The following is a 19,400-nucleotide window of genomic DNA, read 5'->3' as shown; positions in this document are numbered from 1 at the left end:
AATGACATCTGACTGAAAGTCACACATGCCAAGTGACTTTTCAGAACAAATTGTTTAAATCAGCATTAAGATAGAGGTGATTTTTACTCTGCCAAGGAATGCAGTGGAGTTATGTGACGATCAGCGTTGGTTTGTCTGTCTGTCTGTCTGTCTGTTAGCAACATTACTCAAAAATGGACTAATGAATTTGGATGAAATTTTCAGGGAAGATCAGAAATGACACAAGGACCAAGTGATTAGATTTTGGCAGTGATGTAGCTTATAGTCTCTTGTTAAAGGTTTCTGTATCATTGCGAGATAGTGGCACGACGTCACTGTAACTATGACAACAAGCGAACGCTACGTCAGCTGCCTGCTGATGATCACATGATTGTGATCCTACTACAAATCCACCGCTGTGGACTTATCAGGACTTATCCATCAGAAATGATACAAGGAACAACTGATTAAATTGTGGGGGTGTTTCTGAGTCCCATCAATTCCCACTACATGTTTAGGTCAAACGATTCGGTATCCGTACATAACATACACATGCAGAACACACACCTGTGCTCAGCATAAAGTCATTTTGTTTGTGGGTACATCTATATTAAATGGACACATTCTATGTTTATTTCTGATCATCAGTAACTAATAAACAAATGCTGCATTTCTAACTAAAAAAATGCTGCATTTCTGACAATGTCATATGGGGAAATGAACAGCCTTGGTGGAGTACTGTGCTCTGAGTGCTTTTCTAATTTTGAATGTTTTCATCCTATTTTTTAGCTAAACTACTATGAAAAAGTCAGACAGATGAACCCATGATTGTTTATGTACACATGTGCTGACAGTGTTCACTTAATGTTGTTTTTTTTTTTTTTATATATTGGTAAATTTGATTTCCAGATGTCACACAACACAAGGCTGAACATGTGTGGTGATGCACCGTTCGGATGATTCGTGCTAATGTCTAAACGTGGCTTTAGCTTACCTCCACGTGTGCCCTTGGTCGTCACTAGAAGTCTGCACTCAGCCTGAAGTTTTTATCACAGTTCTTGCAGTATAAAATATGAAAGCATACTTTAACTGTGAGGGAAAAAAAATGTCTACAAGGTTTCATTTTTCATGGCCATTTTAGATGATGCATGTTTAGTTTAGCACTTTCTGGTGCCATTTTAGCCTCGTCTGACATGAAATACACTTGATGTTTCTGAGTGTATAACATGCAGAAAAACTGTTTGCATCTCTATTCATGTAGTTGCCTTAGATGCGTTATGAGGCAGTGTGGCCTTTACTTGTTTTGTATGACGCTGCCTTTGTACCCTCCCTGCAGCTATAGCTATGACCTGAGCCACTCGCTGCAGTACAACCTGACTCTGCTGCAGAGACCTTATGAACTGTGGTCATCAGCAGCTTCCTCTGGTGAAGAAGAGGTTCATACGCAGAGCAAGCAGGATAGCTTTGACATCTTTGAAGATGAGGGTTTACCTACACAAGGTGAGCAGAAGCTAATCCATGTTCCTTCTGTTTCTTTTGTTGAATTTCCTGGGTGGAAAACATCTCGTCAGACTACTCTGCAGGAGCACCATACTTGACTTTCAATAGAGAGGAGGAGTCCTGGTCATGGTTGCTGTGAGGATCAAGATGAGCAAGGAAAGAGGAGAAGACGAAGCTTTATTCTTAGGAAGCTCGAGGTTTTTTTCTCTCTCCTTAAAGGAATCAGCTGCCGCCTTATTTAGCCGTGTGGAATATCTAATTGGTTTCCCAGAATTCCAACTCATTAATATGGGTGTTTGTTCATGACATCAGGTAGCTTTTGCTTGACTGAGAACAGAGGCAGCAAGACCAGCAGCAGGTTGGATCATAGAACTGAGAGAAAAATCAAGAAAAACAGGCAATAAACAAGACTGAGGTTCATGTCAGAGATAAAAAATAATCACCTAATCTAGCTCCGATGGATAAATTGGAAAAATAACACATGAGATATGGAGAAAACGACTGCAACATTTTCACATGACTTCACCTGCAATCTATAAGGATCTGATGGTAGAAAACCTGCGTGGTCAGAAGCATCAAGTCAACACAGAGGTGGAAACATGAAAAGGATCAAGACTCTTTGTTGGAATTATGTTTTCGGCTGGTGACTCCCAGCTATCGATTAAAAAAAATAAAAAAAGGCACACTGTACACAAATACAATAAAAAATCCCCAAAAGATATAAATATGTCAACAGAATTAGTGCAAATGAGCAGTAGGATGGGTGATGAAGTGCAGTCCAGTGCAAGACTCCGTTCTTTTTTGCACATAGTGAGTCTGTTTGTGTAGCAGTGGGGGGGGAATGGATGGACAGCTCTGGAGAAAAAACACATTTTCAATCTGAAAGTTAGAGTTTTTATGTTTCTGTATCGTTAGAGGAAAGTGGAACAAACAGTCCATTTCCCGGGTGGGTGGGGTTGGCAGCGATATGTCGGGCCTTCCTCTGGACCCGGTATAATGATTCTAGGTCTGGAAGAGGACTTCCCACAATCCCCTGTGCTGTTTTCACCACCTGGGATAAGTCCTTTCTGTCCTGAGCTGTGCAGCTGCTGCACCACACTGTTGCACGGAGACAGAGGATGCTTTCTATTGTGGCTCTGTAGAAGTTTGCCAGGAGTTGATGGAAGAGAGCAGCACGTTTCAGCTTCCTGAGGAAGAAGAGTCTTTGTTGAGCCTTCTTCACTAGCTGAGCTGTGTTCAGAGACCAGGTCAGGTCAGATCTAATGTGGACACCCAGGAACTTGATGTTGTCAACACGCTCGACCGCTTCCCCTTGAATGAGGAGAGGAGCTGCTCTGTCCTTCCTGGACCTCCTGTAGTCCACCATGACCTTCTTGGTCTTACTGGTGTTTAGAACAAGGTTGTTATCTGAACACCACTGGATAAGGTGCTGGATCTCCTCTCTGTAGTGGCTCTCCTCACTGTCCGATATGACACTGACTACAGTGGTGTCGTCGGAAAATTCGCGACCGTGTTTGTGGAGTGGATGTTTTTTCCATTAATTCTACAACTAAGTGTAGTTTCTACTAGGGATGTAACGATACACTCAACTCAAGATTTGATACGATTTTCAGTACTTGGTTAACAATACATTTTTCTCACGATTTTTAAACAGAATGAGCTTGCAGACAAATTATGACTGAAAAAGATTTATTTAATTATTTCTCAGAGAAGAAACACATTTCTGAGGTAGGGTGTAACAAAACACAAACTATGCAATGAATGATGTTTAAAAACACATATTTAGATATGTAAAAACTACAAATTATATTTTCTCTTATCTTTAACAAAACAAAGAGAATCCCTTCTTATTTCTCTGAGGTAGGGTAAGCTGTGCAATACTGTCCTCTTAAAAGTGCAACTGAAATTATATTTTATCATAAACAACAAAAAATAAGTAAAAAAAAAATAGATTTTCACACCGTATCCCACATCGAAATAACTAAATGAATAATAGAAATAAACAAAATCTCGCCCTTTTTCATGTTTGGACACAAGGAAACCAAAATGCTGCCACACATCTGACTTGAAGCTGGTCTGTGCATCCTCGATTTCAAAATCCACCATGTTTCTCGTTCCGTCTGAATACCTGACAGTGACGTACGACGTCGAACACCTGAACTCAAAAGTAGATTACGCCCTCCGCTGTTTAAAAAGGGCATCGCGATTCGTTTTTCATCTCAGCCGATTTGAATCGTCACACATTTGTATCAATTTTAAACTGTCTCGCGATGCATCGTCACATCCCTAGTTTCTACAGCAGTGGTGTCAAACATGCGGCCCGTGGGCCAAAACCGGTCCTCCAGAGGGTCCAATCCGGCCCGATTTTGTAAAGTGTAAAAGTTCCAGAGAAGACATTTACTACAGATTGTAAATTTGTAAAACTATAAATGTAAAATCATTTCTAGATCATGACAAGTTGTTTTGATCATAAAGTAAAATACGAGATTGTTCTTTTGTCCTTTTGTGTCTCATTTTTGTAATACTTCGTCTTGTTTTTGTCATTTTTTTGTCTAACTTTTGTCATTTGTCTCATGTTTTTGTCATTTTGTTTCTTTTTTTATCATTTTGTGTTTTCTGTTTGTCTCGCTTGTGTTTTTTGTCCTATTTTTGTTGTTTTGTGTTTTGCTTTATTCATTGCTTTGTGTGTTGTTCGTTGATTTGTGTTTTTTTGTTTTGTTTGTGTTGTTTGTCTTTTTTTTGGTGTTTTATTTCTTTTTTTGTCATTTTTTTGTCTCATTTGTGTAATTTTTCTCATTTTTGTCAATTTTTTGTCACTGTTACTTTTTAGCAGATTTTTGTCTCTTTTTTTGTTTTGTTTCATGTCGTTTGTCTCATTTGTTGTCATTTTATTTCTCATTTTTGTCATTTTGTGTCTCATTTTTGTCTTGCTTTTGTTGTTTTTTTTGTCTTTTTTTTGTCTGGCTTTTGTCATTTTGATCATAAAGTAAAATCCTCTATGGTTCAGTTCCAGATAGCTGTGACTAAATGTTTTGTTCCTTTGTAGACACTCTGTGATCTGGAAGTTGTAATGAGTAAATGATAAACTGAGGAATAATGTTGCTGAAAATGAATTTATTTTTCTTAAGAAATTTCAGGTTGTTCATGATGTTTTGTAAAAAGATATTTCATTAACCGAACATTTTCAGAATGTACATTTTTGCACTAAAACAAAGGAAAAATGTGGAATTGTGGTTATTTATAAGTTATTATGCTGTGGTTTTACTGGTCCGGCCCACTTGAGATCAGATTGGGCTGAATGTGGAACCTGAACTATACTGAGTTTGACAACCCTGTTCTACAGTCTGTTCTACTGCAGGTTTCTCTTCATCTCGCTGAAGTCCTTTGGAAAATTAATGAAACAAGATACTATGGCTTGCCTTGACTGATGAGTTTAGTCATTCATGACGTGCATTGTAGCACAGTAACCGTAATTCCAGTTGGGGCGATTTAATTTTTGTTTCTAAATAAGCTCTTCCTGCACACCCTGTCACCTCAGCTAATTTTACCTTTTCCATTTGCTACTTTCTAACTGATCATTTGGACTGATTCCAGGTTAGTGAAATGACCCAGAGGTTTTATCTGTTCCTCTTTTTCCACCACAGTGGTTTACGGCCTCCAGACTGAACCGTACTACAAGTACGTGTGGAACGGGAAGCTGCTGGAGCGTGTCAAGGACATCGTGCATCATGATTGGCTCATGTATATAATCCATGGCTTCTGTGGCCAGTCCAGTATCCTTTGAGATACACTTGTTGCTATGTTTTTTTAAAAGAGACTTGCAAATTATGCCTAATTAAAAGCACATGCCATACGAACTGCATGACACCATGTCCATGCATCATGATTAACTTAATTTGATCATGCAGTACTAGGAGACACACATGTATCCCTCACATTTCTGTCCTTTGTCGACACTCCTCGTCTCTCAGCCTCAGCATCACTTGTAATAACTTGCGACTGTGTTCAGCCTTCATCAGAGCACGTGGATTACACTGTGAGGGAGAACAGAGTGATTCACCACCGAACTGCAGGAGCAGTTTGTGTTTGTTGTCCGGGCTTTAGCAAAACAAGTATCATGGCATTAAGCAATGTTTATCAGGTATGTAAACAATGGCACTTGCATAATCTCTCCATCTGTTATCTGCAGGGAAAAAGCTCCCTGTGCATATTTAATCAGATGAGGTACAAAGGGTTTCTTTGGGAACGAACACAAGCTCAGTGTTTTGTATACTTAGATAAATCTTTTTTTTAGAGTTCTCTCTGCCTTTTATTTCAGTGCTGCTGTGGGTTTTCCAGGGAATTAACTCGACATTAATGTTATTCTCTGGATTTTTAAAGAGCTTGTGTTGTATTGATGCGTTAGTTACCACTGCAGATGGGCTTTAGGTTTCTCCAGCCCTGAGTGAAAAGTCAAATTTCTGAGGGTTAGTCTGCCTTAAGTTCAGATTTCAGTTGCTCACCATCATGTCTCCTTTGCAAAAAATCCCATACTGCGGTGTAAAACTTGTTTCCTTTTCATTAATCGGTCAGAAGAGTGTGTGTCTGATGCCTGTGTAAAATGCAGCAGGCTGATAAGCTAAGGTTCACTAACGGTTAGCGCTGCCTCCAACACTGTCTTCTCTATCAGGCAGTGTGTGGGCGCTTTGAGTTTAGACAATTCCTGGAAACTGTTTGGCCTTTAGTGCTAATTTACTGAGAGCTCGAGAGGGTTGATCGTTGCAAAACAGAATAAAGAAGATTCAGCTGATTGAGCCAAATGCAAAAATGAGGTGCAGTTGGGAAGATGCCACAGAATACAAGTTAAAGTACAGTCAGTAAAAAGAAATAAAAGATGATGGCCCCTGTGGAAATGTTCCGCAAATCTGAAACTAAGAACTTTTTATTCAGTGGCTTGCTCAGCTATGGCCAAAATCCATCCATCCATCATCTATACACTGCTTAATCCTCATTAGGGTCGCTGGAGTCTATCCTAGCTGACTGAGGGTGAAGGCAGGGGACACCTGGACAGGTAACAGTCTATCACAGGGATACTTATACAGACACTCACATTCACACCTACAGAAAATTTAGAATTGCCAGTTAACTTCAGCATGTTTTTGGACTGTGGGGTGAAGCCGGAGAACCTGGAGAAAACCCACACATGCACAGGGAGAACATGGAAACTCTGTGAAGAAAGATCCCGCTAACCATCAAGCCACTATGCAGCCCATTATGTCCAAAATGTTTGTGCTTTTTTTTTTTTTTTTTTTTTGAGAAATATTAGCATGGCACTGTGATGAATCTGATTATTAAAAATTTCACAAACCTGATAATTACAGATCCTTTTCATGTTTTGTGTTTTCTTTTCACATTTTTTAATGTAAATATTGTATTTTTTCCCTGGGCTGCACAGTGGTTAGCACTGTTGCCTTGCAGTAGAAGATCCCTGGTTCGTTTCCCGCCTTCCTGGAATCTTTCTGCATGGAGTTTCCATGTTCTCCCTTTGCATGTGTGGGTTTTCTCCAGGTTCTTCCTACTGTCCACAAACATACTGAGGTTAACTGGTGATTCTAAATTGTCTGTAGGTGTGAATGTGAGTGTGATTGTTTGTCTCTACGTGTAGCTCTGTGATAAACTGTTACCTGTCCAGGTGTCTCCTGCCTTCACCTTCAGTCAGCTGGGATAGACTCCAGCCCCCCATGACCCTAATGAGGATTAAGCGGTGTATATATAATGGATGGATAGATGTATTTTTCCTGTAATACTTTATTTCTTGGATAATCTTTCAAATACAAGATTATGGCCTAACATACAGGATATGCTTTAATGACTTTTTTCCTAATAATAGTTCTGCATGGTCAGACCATTCTCTAGCATTGACACAGTGCTGTGTGGAATGGTCTGACTGCACCTTATGATCATTCTGCTAAAGGGAAGGGGGAAAACTCTCTCTGTGTGTATTTCTTTAAACCAATCAAAATTGGACAGACCTAAGAAAAGGATGCTGCAACAGTTTTCATTCAACCTCATGATGGTTGAGTTGTTTTACTGGAACATTTGCACAGAGGGAGATGGGCACTGTCATCCAAATCGATAATTCACTAGAAAAAAAACTGGTCAGTCTGCTTTATTGCAATATCGAAACCTTGAGAAGGCTCACCCTATAGCTTGCTAGCATGGAGGTTGTTGTTTTCAACAAGGAAAATGATTTTAAAAATGGCCACATGTAGATACCAGTTGGCCACTTGTCGGTTTATACCCTCAATCTACATATAATTGGTGAGTCAGACTCATAATGATGATATTTTCTGATAAGTTTTTGCTGGTTTGAGATATAAAATCCAAAAACTTTCATGGATAAGAGCCACTGTGCATGGCTAGTGTGTAAGAAGCAACATGCTCTACAGAATACAAGTTAAAAAGTAAAGTTGTTTGTATTTTAATAGTAGTGAATGTGTGTGTTTACACAGATGGTTGTGTCATGCTGTCAGTGCTGTATTATTTTTATTGCTATTCCGCCTTAACCCACCAAATACAGAGCTTCTAATCTACGGCCGACCAGTTCACATCACTCTCATTGCCAGACGCTCCAGCAAATTTGCCGGGACACGCTTCCTGAAAAGAGGAGCCAACTGCGAGGTACATTTGTTGCCAAGGCAACATGGAAGAATAGATGGGGGAGGCAGGGCTGAGGGCCACCAGGATGATTGAGATGACTCAGTTTTATAGCAGGGGGTTAATGTGACCCACTGCTTCTTTCTTGGTTATGCATGAGTGTTTGCATGGGTGTTTGGTGGGAGGAAGGAGAATCTTCACAAACACACATTTTCCTCATTCAATCGTTCATTCATTGACCCAGAAAGCAGCATTTGGGAAACCATCTTTCAGCAGAATTGCATGACCTTCAACCTGAGATTGAGTTTGCACAGTGCAGTTCTATCCATCCATCCATTATCTATACACCACTAAATCCTCATTAGGGTTGTGGGGGGGCTGGAGTCTATGTGATAGACTGGTGACCTGCCCAGGTGTCCACTGCCTTTACCCTAAGTCAGCTGGGAGAGACTTTAGTTTTTCTAAATCTTGTCCTCTTTATTTGTGCTTTGTGTGTTTTTTTTCCAAGGGCGATGTGGCTAACGAGGTAGAGACTGAACAGATTGTCCATGATGCCTCAGTTATGTCTTTCACAGCAGGGAGTTACTCCTCATACGTCCAAGTGCGGGGTTCGGTCCCACTCTACTGGTCCCAGGACATTTCCACCATGATGCCCAAACCCCCAATACGATGTAAGAACACTGTTTTACACCTCATATCTTTCTGTACATCAGCAGCTTTCTTGTTGTCCAGCATCACAAATATTCAACTGAGATGTCTAACATCAACCTAATATTACATCAGATGCTTTAGGTGTCCTATGACATTTAGACAATCGTTCACAAGTTTGGGGTCTAAGTTTCTACATGACTCCAAACTTTTGAACGGTAGTGTACGTGAATTAAAGTTGCTCCATATTAGTTACAATTGCTCAAAACAAGTTAAAGTTGGTCTTAATGAGTAACTCTAAAGGAGTTAAAGTTGCTCTACATTGGTTAAAGTTGCTCTACTAAAGGAGGTAAAGTTGTTCTGTCCTATTTAAAGTTGCTCTAAATGAGATAAAGTTGCTCTATAATAGTTAAAGTTGCTCTAAAGGAGTTGAAGTTGCTCTATATTATTTAAGATTGCTCTGTATCAGTTAAAGTTGCTCTATAATAGTTAAAATTGCTCTATATTCCTTAAAGTTGCTCCATATTATTTGGAGTTGCTCTAAATGAGTTCAAGTTCAAGCATTAGAACACAGGAGTGATGGTTGCTGGAAATGTTCCTCTGTACCTCTATGGAGATATTCCATTAAAAATCAGCTGTTTCCAGCTACAATAGTCATTTACCACATTAACAATGTCTACACTGGATTTATGATTCATTTAATGTTATCTTCATAGAAAAAAAACTGCTTTTCTTTCAAAAATAAGGACATTTCTAAGTGACCCTAAACATTTGAACATTACTGTATAATGTAGAGTTGGTAGTGTAGACGACTCTTCACCTGCTTTGTTGAAAGATTTGTTTAATAATATCCACATTTCCCTGCCCAGGACCAGAAATAATCTTGTTTGGACAGAGGAAGGATGTAATTAGAAAAACTGCATTAAAATCCAAAGCAGTTTTATACAAAGAAGAAAAAATGTAAAAAAAAAAAAGAAGTGGGTGAAGCCAGGACGACCCCCTCTTGGCTTTCATCTTTGTATCCATTCTCCCATCTCATTATGAGCAAGATGAAAACACCAGACCGAGGCCAGAGGGAGGCGATCGGCTCCCTGAGACTGATAACACTGCAGACTGCTCTGTGTGTTTCTGTGTGTGTGTGTGTGTGTGTGTGTGTGTGTGTGTGTGTGTGCGTGTGTGTGTGTGCGCGCACAGGAATACACTGCTGTTTGCATGTGTACAATGCCTGCATTAAATCCTAATCTTTTTTCCCTCCGGTTTGCCCTTTATTTCATCCTCAGATGACATTTACCTGTGTGTGATCGAGACACTGAGCGTGTCCCTAAGATCCTTCTGTGGATCAACTTACCTCATCATCCTGCTCCCACTTTGATCCTTAGAGACAGTCCTTATCTGACATTTCCCAAATGTTGCCCAAACCTGGCACCATCAGTTTATCTCTCACTGTGTGTGTATATCTATTTTGACACAGTTTGCCTTTGGTATTGGTAGATTTTCTCTTCTAGATTAGATTTTTTCCACCTCTGAAGATTTCTTATCTGTCATTCACAACCATAAATTTGAGGAAATTATACACAACAATGAGCATTCATGTTGTTTTGCTTTGTGGAGTCTGCAATAGTCTCTCGTGTGCAATATTCTAATTAGGTCCTGCTTCAAATATCAATACGCCCATATCTGTGTTAAAGGAACAGTTTGACATTTTGTGACATCTGCTTCAGTTGGTTCTATCTAGGTCAAATAAGGAACAGGCTTATTTCCCAAAAGGTCCATGAGTCCTAATATGCCCTTCTTATGATGAGAAAAACAATCAGGAGTGAATTGAAAAGTTACTGTTTGCCAAGAGGGACGACTGAGTTGTTTGATTAAATTCACATTGGTTGGATTTCAGTGTTCTTTTCTTTACAACCACCTTGAACTTTGTAAAAATGAAAAAGGCTCACAGCTAATTACAGCTAGGAGATCTGTCAGGAAATCAACCCGCATTCAGGACAATTGTAATATTTATCTGATTTTGATGCCGGCTGCATAGAATGACAGCTATTAGACAAATCTGGGTCAGTTACGTCGCTAAGAGACAGTTTGAGCTAAGCGTTAGAGCATGCAATGTACATTTATATTACACTGTGCATCACCTGTGGACCCGTCTCTGCCATTACTGTCAAGAGCCATTGTTACCTAAGTAATTATGTAACAGATCTATATGCAGTACGTATATGACTGACCTCAAGTAGGCAAATGTCACAGTTGTGAAGGAGACGACCTTAATAGGTGGCTTTACTTCAACGCCGTCGTCATTATGGAGGCACATGAAGTCTACTTAAGCCTTCATCTCCCTCACGAAAGAAGCAGAAGTTGAGTGAGAAAATGCTGTATAAATAGTAGCAGACACAAGTTGAAAACTGCGAGTGTTTTGTCTGTTTTGTCAGCTTGGCGAGCCGAACTTCAGCACGATGTGACCTATTTCCTCTAATCTGTCCTCTTGCAGCTTCACTAGTCCAATTTGGCTGCAGGTGTGGTGCTCTGCATGAGTGGCAGATGGAGGCAATAAATGTGGTTTTAAAATAAGGAATGAATAGAAGAATGAAAATGGAAGTGAACACATGAAATTCTGAACAGCGAGAGAGGAATAGAGGCTGTGTTACGCCCAGCCTAGGGGTCACTGAGTGAAACATGAAGAGGCATCCTTCCCCTGGTCCCAAGCAGCTACAACACACGTTCTATCATATAATTCAAGTGTTTGTTTACAATAAATGTGTCATTTCAAACAATGGTGATGGTTAACTGAAAGACATTTCTAAGTGACCCCAAACTTTTGAACGGTAGTGTACATGAATTAAAGTTGCTCTACATTATTTAAAGTTGCTCAAAAATGACTTAAGGTTGCTCTGTATTAATTAAAGTTGTTCACAATGAGTTAAAGTTGCTCCATTTTAGTTGAAGTTGCTCTATATCAGTTAAAGTTGATCTACATTACCGTTCAAAGTTTTGGGGTCACCCAGACAATTTCATGGTTTCCATCAAAACTCATGTTATTATTCATGCGCTAACATAATTGTACAAGGGTTTTCTAATCATCAATTAGCCTTTCAACACCATTAGCTAACACAATGTAGCATTAGAACACAGGAGTGATGGTTGCTGGAAATGTTCCTCTGTACCTCTATGGAGATATTCCATTAAAATCAGCCATTTCCAGCTAGAATAGTCATTTACCACATTAACAATGTTTGGACTGGATTTATGATTCATTTAATGTTGTCTTCCTTGAAAAAATCTGCTTTTCTTTAAAAAATAAGGACATTTCTAAGCGACCCCAAACTTCTGAACGGTAGTGTACATTAAAAATCAGTCATTTCCAGCTAGAATAGTCATTTACTACATCAACAATGTCTAGACTGGATTTCTGATTGTTATCTTCATTGGAAAAAAATGTTTTTCTTTCAAGAATAAGGACATTTCTGAGTGACTCCAAACCTTTTAACGCTGGTGTACAAAATGCTGAAAACGAAAAATCAAAATCTTGCGTTCCCACCTTGTAAAACCCCTTCAGGTTTGCTGCTGGTGAAGGACTACACATGACAATTACATGTTATTGTCTCTTATGTCTTCCTCTCTGCAAATATGTAGTGAAAGCGAAAATTTCCATCAGGGGAAATCTAGTTGTTTATTTGTATAGTATAGTTCATACACAAGGCAATTCAAGGTGCTTTACAATGGAAGAAAGTAATGCATCATAGAACTTTGAAATTATTTATAAAGATAATTTAAAAATAGACATTAAGACATTGAAATCATACAAATAGAACATAAAAGTGAATTAGAAGTCAAAAAAACAGAATGGCAAAGACTCAATTTCCAACCTTGCTGCATTAAAGACAAATCTAAATCTGTTCATTTCAGTGGAGGCGCATTACAGTATTAAGCATCCTCATGGTAGATTTAAGCTTGGATGGATTGGATGAAGCTACTATAGTGTTTTAGCTAATTTTATGCTGTGTCAAAGTATAAACTGCTCCAAAAGATAGAAACTTGTGATTAAGTGGTCTCCTTAGCGACTGAGTTAACAAGGAAACTAAGTGACAGTTAGCTTGTTTTTCATTTAGATTACTAGTTCAGACAGATTCTTCTTCTTCATTTACTGGATTAATCAATCCTGCATTTAGCATGTTAGTGCGAGATCGTGTGTTAGCGGTTAGCTTGTCTGCTACAGTGGTTGTAACAGACAAGCTAACCGCTGATTTAAAAGAGCCAACACTTTGAGCAGACCTCAGGTGTTGAGGCAGTTTGTTCCACAGGTGAGGAGCATCATAGCTGAATCGTGCTTCACTATCTTTGGTTCTGGTTCTGGGAACACACACATTAAACCTGCCCCTGATGACCTGAGGGCTCTGGATGCTTCATATGGAGCTAACAAGTCCAGGATGGATTGTAGTCAACACCATTCAGTGCTTTGTAGACCAAGAGTAAGATTTTGTATTCTGTCCTTTGACCTAAATATTTAACATTCCAAAACTTTTGACCTCTTTTTTTCCCCTCTCTCCATCTTTTTTTTAGTGGACCAAGCTGACCCATACGCCCACGTAGCCGCTCTCCATTTTGACCAGATGCTGCAGCGGTTTGGCTCACCTATTATCATTCTCAATCTGGTCAAGGTAGTGTACATTTCTGAGATGCTCATTCACACTCTGCTGCTGACTCCCCATTGTCCACAACATGACAACAAAATACGGTGATTCAGTGCTATAACAGAGACACAGAATATTATGAGCGCTGATATTTACTAATGCACACTGGCACATAAAATTAGAGCCCACCTTTTGTTTTTATAGTTTAAACCACATAGCATCACAAATGTTTCAATTTTGGTTAAAGAGCACAGTTATGAAAGTATGCAGTTATTTTTAAACTGGAACTGTTGAATAATTTGATGACACTGTAGTAATTGTAGTGTTTTTGCACAAACCGCTAAAATTATGTAGCATTTTACAGTTTGCTCAAGTATACACTACCATTCAAGGTTTGGGGTCACTTAGAAATGTCCTTATTTTTGAAAGAAATGCAGTTTTTTCAATGAAGATGACATTAAATGACTCATCAATGCAGTCTAGACTTTGTTAATGTGGTAAATGACTATTCTAGCTGGAAACGGCTGATTTTTAACCATCACTCCTGTGTTCTAATGCTACATTGTGTTAGCTAATGGTATTGAAAGGCTAATTGATGATCAGAAAACCCTTGTGCAGTTATGTTAGCACATGAATAAAAGTGTGAGTTTTCATGGAAAGCGTGAAATTGTCTGGGTGACCTCAAACTTTTGAACAGTAGTCTATGTCAATAAAGTACTTTCAGGACAGCAACTCAATAAAAACCAGATCTCTGTGACGAAGGCTTTGGATTATGCGCTTGAGGAGACCATGATATTAGATTAGCTTTTTTTGTTGTTGTATTTTCCTTAACTTACTTTATAATGTAAGATTTTTATTTATAATGTAGGATTTCCACACAATTTGCAGCATTTAGTTTGCAACCCTATCAATATTTAGCTTTGTTTAGACAATATTTTTAAAAAAACAATCAGAACACATCATGGTGAAAATAAGGAGTAAAAGAAATTATTAAAAACAAGATGAAAATATATCAAAGAAAAGTACATTGTGGACTGCTGTCTTAGTGTGTAGATTATGTACAGAGCATTTTTTGTAGATATATTTTAATATCTTAGGATGAAATACGCCCTGTGGAATCCCTCAACAGATAGTTATCTACAGTAATAGCTCAGGTTGTGATTGTGTAATTTGCCAAGCGCTTGATTGATGCTGGGTGTTAGTTGTTCCTGTGGAGTCATTATAGTCACAAGAGATTTTCCTAGTTGTTGATTATTACCAGCAGTTGAAATGCCACCTTGAATGCTGATCTGCCTTTGCATTACACTAAAACGTGCGCATGATAAAAAAAACAAAAAAAACAAAAGGGAACATTTCACTGCAAACAAGAACACACAAGGCTCTTTCCCCTTTGTGCTTTCACATTGTGTTGCTGTATCAATCATTAAAAAAGTAATGAATTTTGATGAGAAAATTAATTGAAATATGATAAATGACATAGGGGGATAATACAGCACAAAATTAATTAAAGCTGCAAACAATGTTGGTCGGGTCCTCACGTTCTGGTCAGTGAATCCAAAACTGTCCACCAGGTGGCGCTGTCACTGTGAATGTATATCGGCCTAGGTTGTTGTCAGGACCAGACTGTGATCACACATGTAAAGTCTGAGACAGATTGAAGGATGAGGAGGCTAGTTAGACAGCACTTCCTGATTATTGCCAAATGGTGTCATGGTGACCGATCCACCAGGTGGTGCTCTCTCTGTGCCGGTATTTTGGTCTATAGAATTCATCAGGGCTGGACTCTGATCATACATGTCAAGTTTGAGGCAGATTGGAGCATGTACAGGCCAGTTACACAGCACTTCCTGTTTCATGGCGAATTGTTGAAATGCCGCCATTTCCACACCAACAGACTTTTGTGGAGCATTTTTAGTAATTTTTAATCACCCATGCCTTGTGTACATCCTGGCCAAATTTCAGCTCTGTCGGGGTTACCCCGTTTGAATTTCTAGCTTTTGAAAATGTGCAAAAATTGGTCCAAAATATATCACGTAGTTCAAAATGGCCAACTTCCTGTTGTGTTTTGGGTATGGCTGTCAATTACATTTTCATGCATCATGATGAGTTACTTATGCCTTCCAAATTTCATAGCTGTAGGTGACACGTCCTGGTCGTAGAGCATGTTTGAAATTTTCCAGGTGGCGCTATTGAGCCATTTTGGCTCACAACCATGCAAAAGTTCCATAAAATATCAAGCTTTTCGCCAGTCCTGATGTGTGTGCAAATTTTTCTTGTGTTTTCAAGTATTTTTAGACCTTTAAAATTACACTAAAATAAAAAGAAACCCATCTTTGGTGCTCAGCCCCTAATAAAATGCTACACCCCTTTCCATCTAAAAAAACAAACAAGTGTGCACACACACAGCAATCTCCCCCTTATCCTCCGCCCCGACTTTCATCCTTGCGTGCATCGCCATTAGAGTTTCTCTTGGGCACACAGCTGTAGCTTGGCTTTCAAGCTCACGTTGTCACTCACAAGGGGGGCCGTGAGACGAGGGACCAATCGCAGATCACCGAGGCCCTCACAAGCCACTGCCATGTGAAATTTGCAGACTGTGGGGAATAAGGGAGGGGACCCCTGCTTACACAGAACACCCTCACTTATCCCAGAGAGACAGAAAGAGGAAGGAATTGGCAATTAACCATAACACCGTGACAGCCACTCTCTACGTGGTTGTCACTGGAGTTGCTGTGGCCCTGTCACCTCTTTGATGGGTGCATGTTTTTTTTTTTTATTGTTATTATGGGTTAGCATGTGTCTCTGAGTGTGTAAAAGAGGAAGAGCGATAGTGCACATGGCCAAGCATGTGAATGACTTTTACAACCGGCTCGTGTAAATGGAGTTTGTTGTTGAATATTGGGATTAACTCTCTAAAGAGACATTTTGAATAAATACAATCTGGACGATCCAAATCTTTTATTTATTATTTTTTTGTTTTTTGAGAGAACCATGTTTAAAATGGCATCACCCAACGAGCACAGAACCAACACATGCAACAGGAAGACTTATAAAGATGAGAAAAGCATTAATTATGTAATAACTAGTTGAAATAATTACAGTGCATGACTTGAAATGACTTAAAATGTCATTGGCCGGCTCCCTCCTGTATGCATGTGTGACTGGTCCGTGTTGTCATTCATGATTTGTGGCTGCCCTTTCGCACACTACCGACCACGATTATTACTGTGGCATTTGTGTTCCGGTTTCATAGCTGTGGACAATAAATGTGAGCTTTTTGTGAGTACATGTTCACGTGTACTGTACTTGCAGTAGCTCGTCTGTTCATAGAAAGTGTGACCGTGTGTGTGTGCATGTACATGCCAGACTGTGTGACATGCTCTGCTGAACGGGCGAGGAAATGCTCTGGCAATTTGACTGGTTGATGTGTTGCTTTGCCACCGCTGGACGTGTGAATGGAGATGTGAGCTGTTAAATGATGCATCCCAGCAGATTATCACCCAGGGTGATCGCTCATAAAGGCGCAGTGGAGGAGTGCACTGGGAAATAATGGACAGCGTGGTCACGGGTCACAGAGAAAGACTGTGAATGAGTGAATGCATTTTTAATAACAAAAAAAAGTCTATTTTTAAGCATCCCCTCAGTAATACTTAGTCAGGCTTTGATGCATATTATCATGTTGTCACTCCAGCTTTGAAAAAAAAATTATATGCTTTTAAACTTCAAGCAGATTTTTCACTGTGTCTTTCTAAATGCCAAACATTTTTTTTCAGCTTTTAATTCCACTGTTTGCAATAATATCTCACGCAGCTGCACCACTTTTCATATATTATGCACCTGTCTAAAGCAGGAGTGTCAAACTCATCTTAGTTCAGGGGCCACATTTAGCCCAGTTAGATCCAGGTGGACCGGGCCAGTAAAATCGGAGCATAATAACCTATAAATAACCACAACTCCAAATTTTTCCTTTGTTTTAGTGGAAAAATGTTCACATTTAAGGAACAAGCTTTTTACAAAACATTATGAACAATCTGAAATTTCTTAAGAAAAATAAATTCAATTACGATAACATTATGCCTCAGTTTGTCATTTACACATTACAACTTACAATCACAGAGTGTCTACAAAGACACAAAACATTTAGTCACAGGTATCTGGAACTGAACAATATAGTATTTTACTATATGGTCAAAATGATAAAAGTCAGACAAAAAAAGATTAAAAAAACAAGACAAAAATGACAAAAATGAGACCCAAAATGACAAAAACGAGAAATAAAATGACAAAAAATGGACAAATGACACAAAACAAAACATGAGAAAGGCAAGAAACAAAATGACAAGAAACGACACAAGCAAGACAAAAAGGAAACAAAACATGAGACAAATGACAAAAGTCTGACAAAAAAGACAAAAAAACAAGATAAAATATTACAAAAATGAGACATAGAACAACCAAAAAACTAGACCAACAGCACAAGCGAGCCAAAAAAACCACAAACGATACACAAAACAACAAATAAAGCAAAGCACAAAGTGACAAGCATAAGACAAACAACACAAGCGAGACAAAAAGGAAACACAAAACAACAAAAACATGAGATAAACGACAAGTCAGAAATTCAAAAAGACAAAAAACAAGACAAAATATTTGAAAACTAAAACACAAAATGACAAAAGCGAGAATCAAAATGTCAAAAAATGAGACAACACAAGCGAGACAAAAAACCACAAAATGGCAAAAATGATACATAAAACAACGAATAAAGCAAAAAACAAAATGACAAAAACAAGACAAAAAAGATTTAAAAAAAAAAAAACAACAAACAAGACAAAATTTTACAAAAATGAGACACAAAATGACAAGAGAACAATGAACAATCTCGTATTTTACTTTATGATCAAAACAACTTGTCATTGTCTAGAAATTATTTTAAAGTTATGTTTTTATTTTTTATTTATTTATTTATTTATTTATTTATTTTATTATAAATTTATATTATATAGTTTTACAAATGTACAATTTGCGGTTAATATCTTCTCTGGAATTTTTACACTTTACAAAATCGGGCCGGATTGGACCCTCTGGAGTGCCGGTTTTGGCCCGTAGACCGTATGTTTGACACCACTGCCCTCGAGCATCAGTTTTGTGCTGTCCACTACATACATGTATGTCTGTGCTTCCAGCCTGTACAATGCAGCTTTGTGTTTCTCTGAGGTCACTGTTGAGAAAATATGAATTCATCAAAGAGAAGGAAAACATCAGTCACGTGTCTGAGTAGATGTTTATTTTCTCTCAGAACCTTTTTTTTCCGAAGAAAATGCAGTTCTTTTGTGCTCTGTTATTACTTGATGATGGAATCGGTCTTGCATGTGACCCATTATACGTCTGTGTTTGTGCTTTAGAAACGTGAAAAAAGGAAACATGAGAAGATTCTGAGTGAAGAGCTTTACCCTGCTGTGATCAACCTAAACCAGTTCCTCCCTCCAGACCACTGCATCGACTACATCGCTTGGGACATGGCTCGCTACACCAAGAGGTACTAGTACATGTGCCAGAGTGGTGAATCAAGTTAAACCCAGTTTTGTGGTTTGACCTTTAAAATATCCAATTCATTTGTGAAGAAGAAGAAAAATTGAAAGCTTGGCTGCCAGTCAATAACACTTAAGTAAACTGAATTAAAAGATTTTTTGAAAGAACCCTGTGATTACAACAGCAGATAAGATCCTTCATTTGTCACAGATTGAATACTGTGGCATGCAGAAATGTCTGCAAATCTCCAAGCAAGTAAAGTTAAAGCTGACTAGTTTCTATTAATAGTTTAAGCAGGGTTGCTGTTCATTTTTCATCTTTTACAGTTTCAAACGACAACAAAACCAGAAAAGGGGTCGACACAAAGACAGTCTGCACGATCCATTCTTAGTAGCAACCCTTCTGACAAGTATCAAAGCTTGTAAATGCATCTTGTAGCCAGCTAAACAAAAACATTCTTCCATAAATCAAGAATCT

At 38.7% G+C, this 19,400-nt stretch overlaps 1 protein-coding gene across 4 annotated transcripts in view; it reads left to right on the top strand.

The window, feature by feature from the left end:
• Positions 1-19,400, top strand: part of fig4a (FIG4 phosphoinositide 5-phosphatase a) — an 81,711-nt gene that overhangs the window by 13,778 nt on the left and 48,533 nt on the right. For all 4 annotated transcript variants that reach the window (XM_055016145.1, XM_055016144.1, XM_055016147.1 and 1 more), the window contains 6 exons: positions 1,316-1,479; positions 5,124-5,252; positions 8,039-8,139; positions 8,624-8,786; positions 13,321-13,418; positions 18,797-18,930. In XM_055016145.1, the coding sequence (XP_054872120.1) occupies positions 1,316-1,479; positions 5,124-5,252; positions 8,039-8,139; positions 8,624-8,786; positions 13,321-13,418; positions 18,797-18,930 (789 nt within the window). The remainder of the gene's footprint in view (positions 1-1,315; positions 1,480-5,123; positions 5,253-8,038; positions 8,140-8,623; positions 8,787-13,320; positions 13,419-18,796; positions 18,931-19,400) is intronic.

The sequence above is a fragment of the Amphiprion ocellaris genome, chromosome 12 (assembly GCF_022539595.1).
Source record: "Amphiprion ocellaris isolate individual 3 ecotype Okinawa chromosome 12, ASM2253959v1, whole genome shotgun sequence".
Classification (NCBI taxonomy): Eukaryota; Metazoa; Chordata; class Actinopteri; family Pomacentridae; genus Amphiprion; species Amphiprion ocellaris.
Note: the sequence above shows the minus strand (reverse complement) of the source record. Positions and strands in the feature narration are given on the sequence as shown.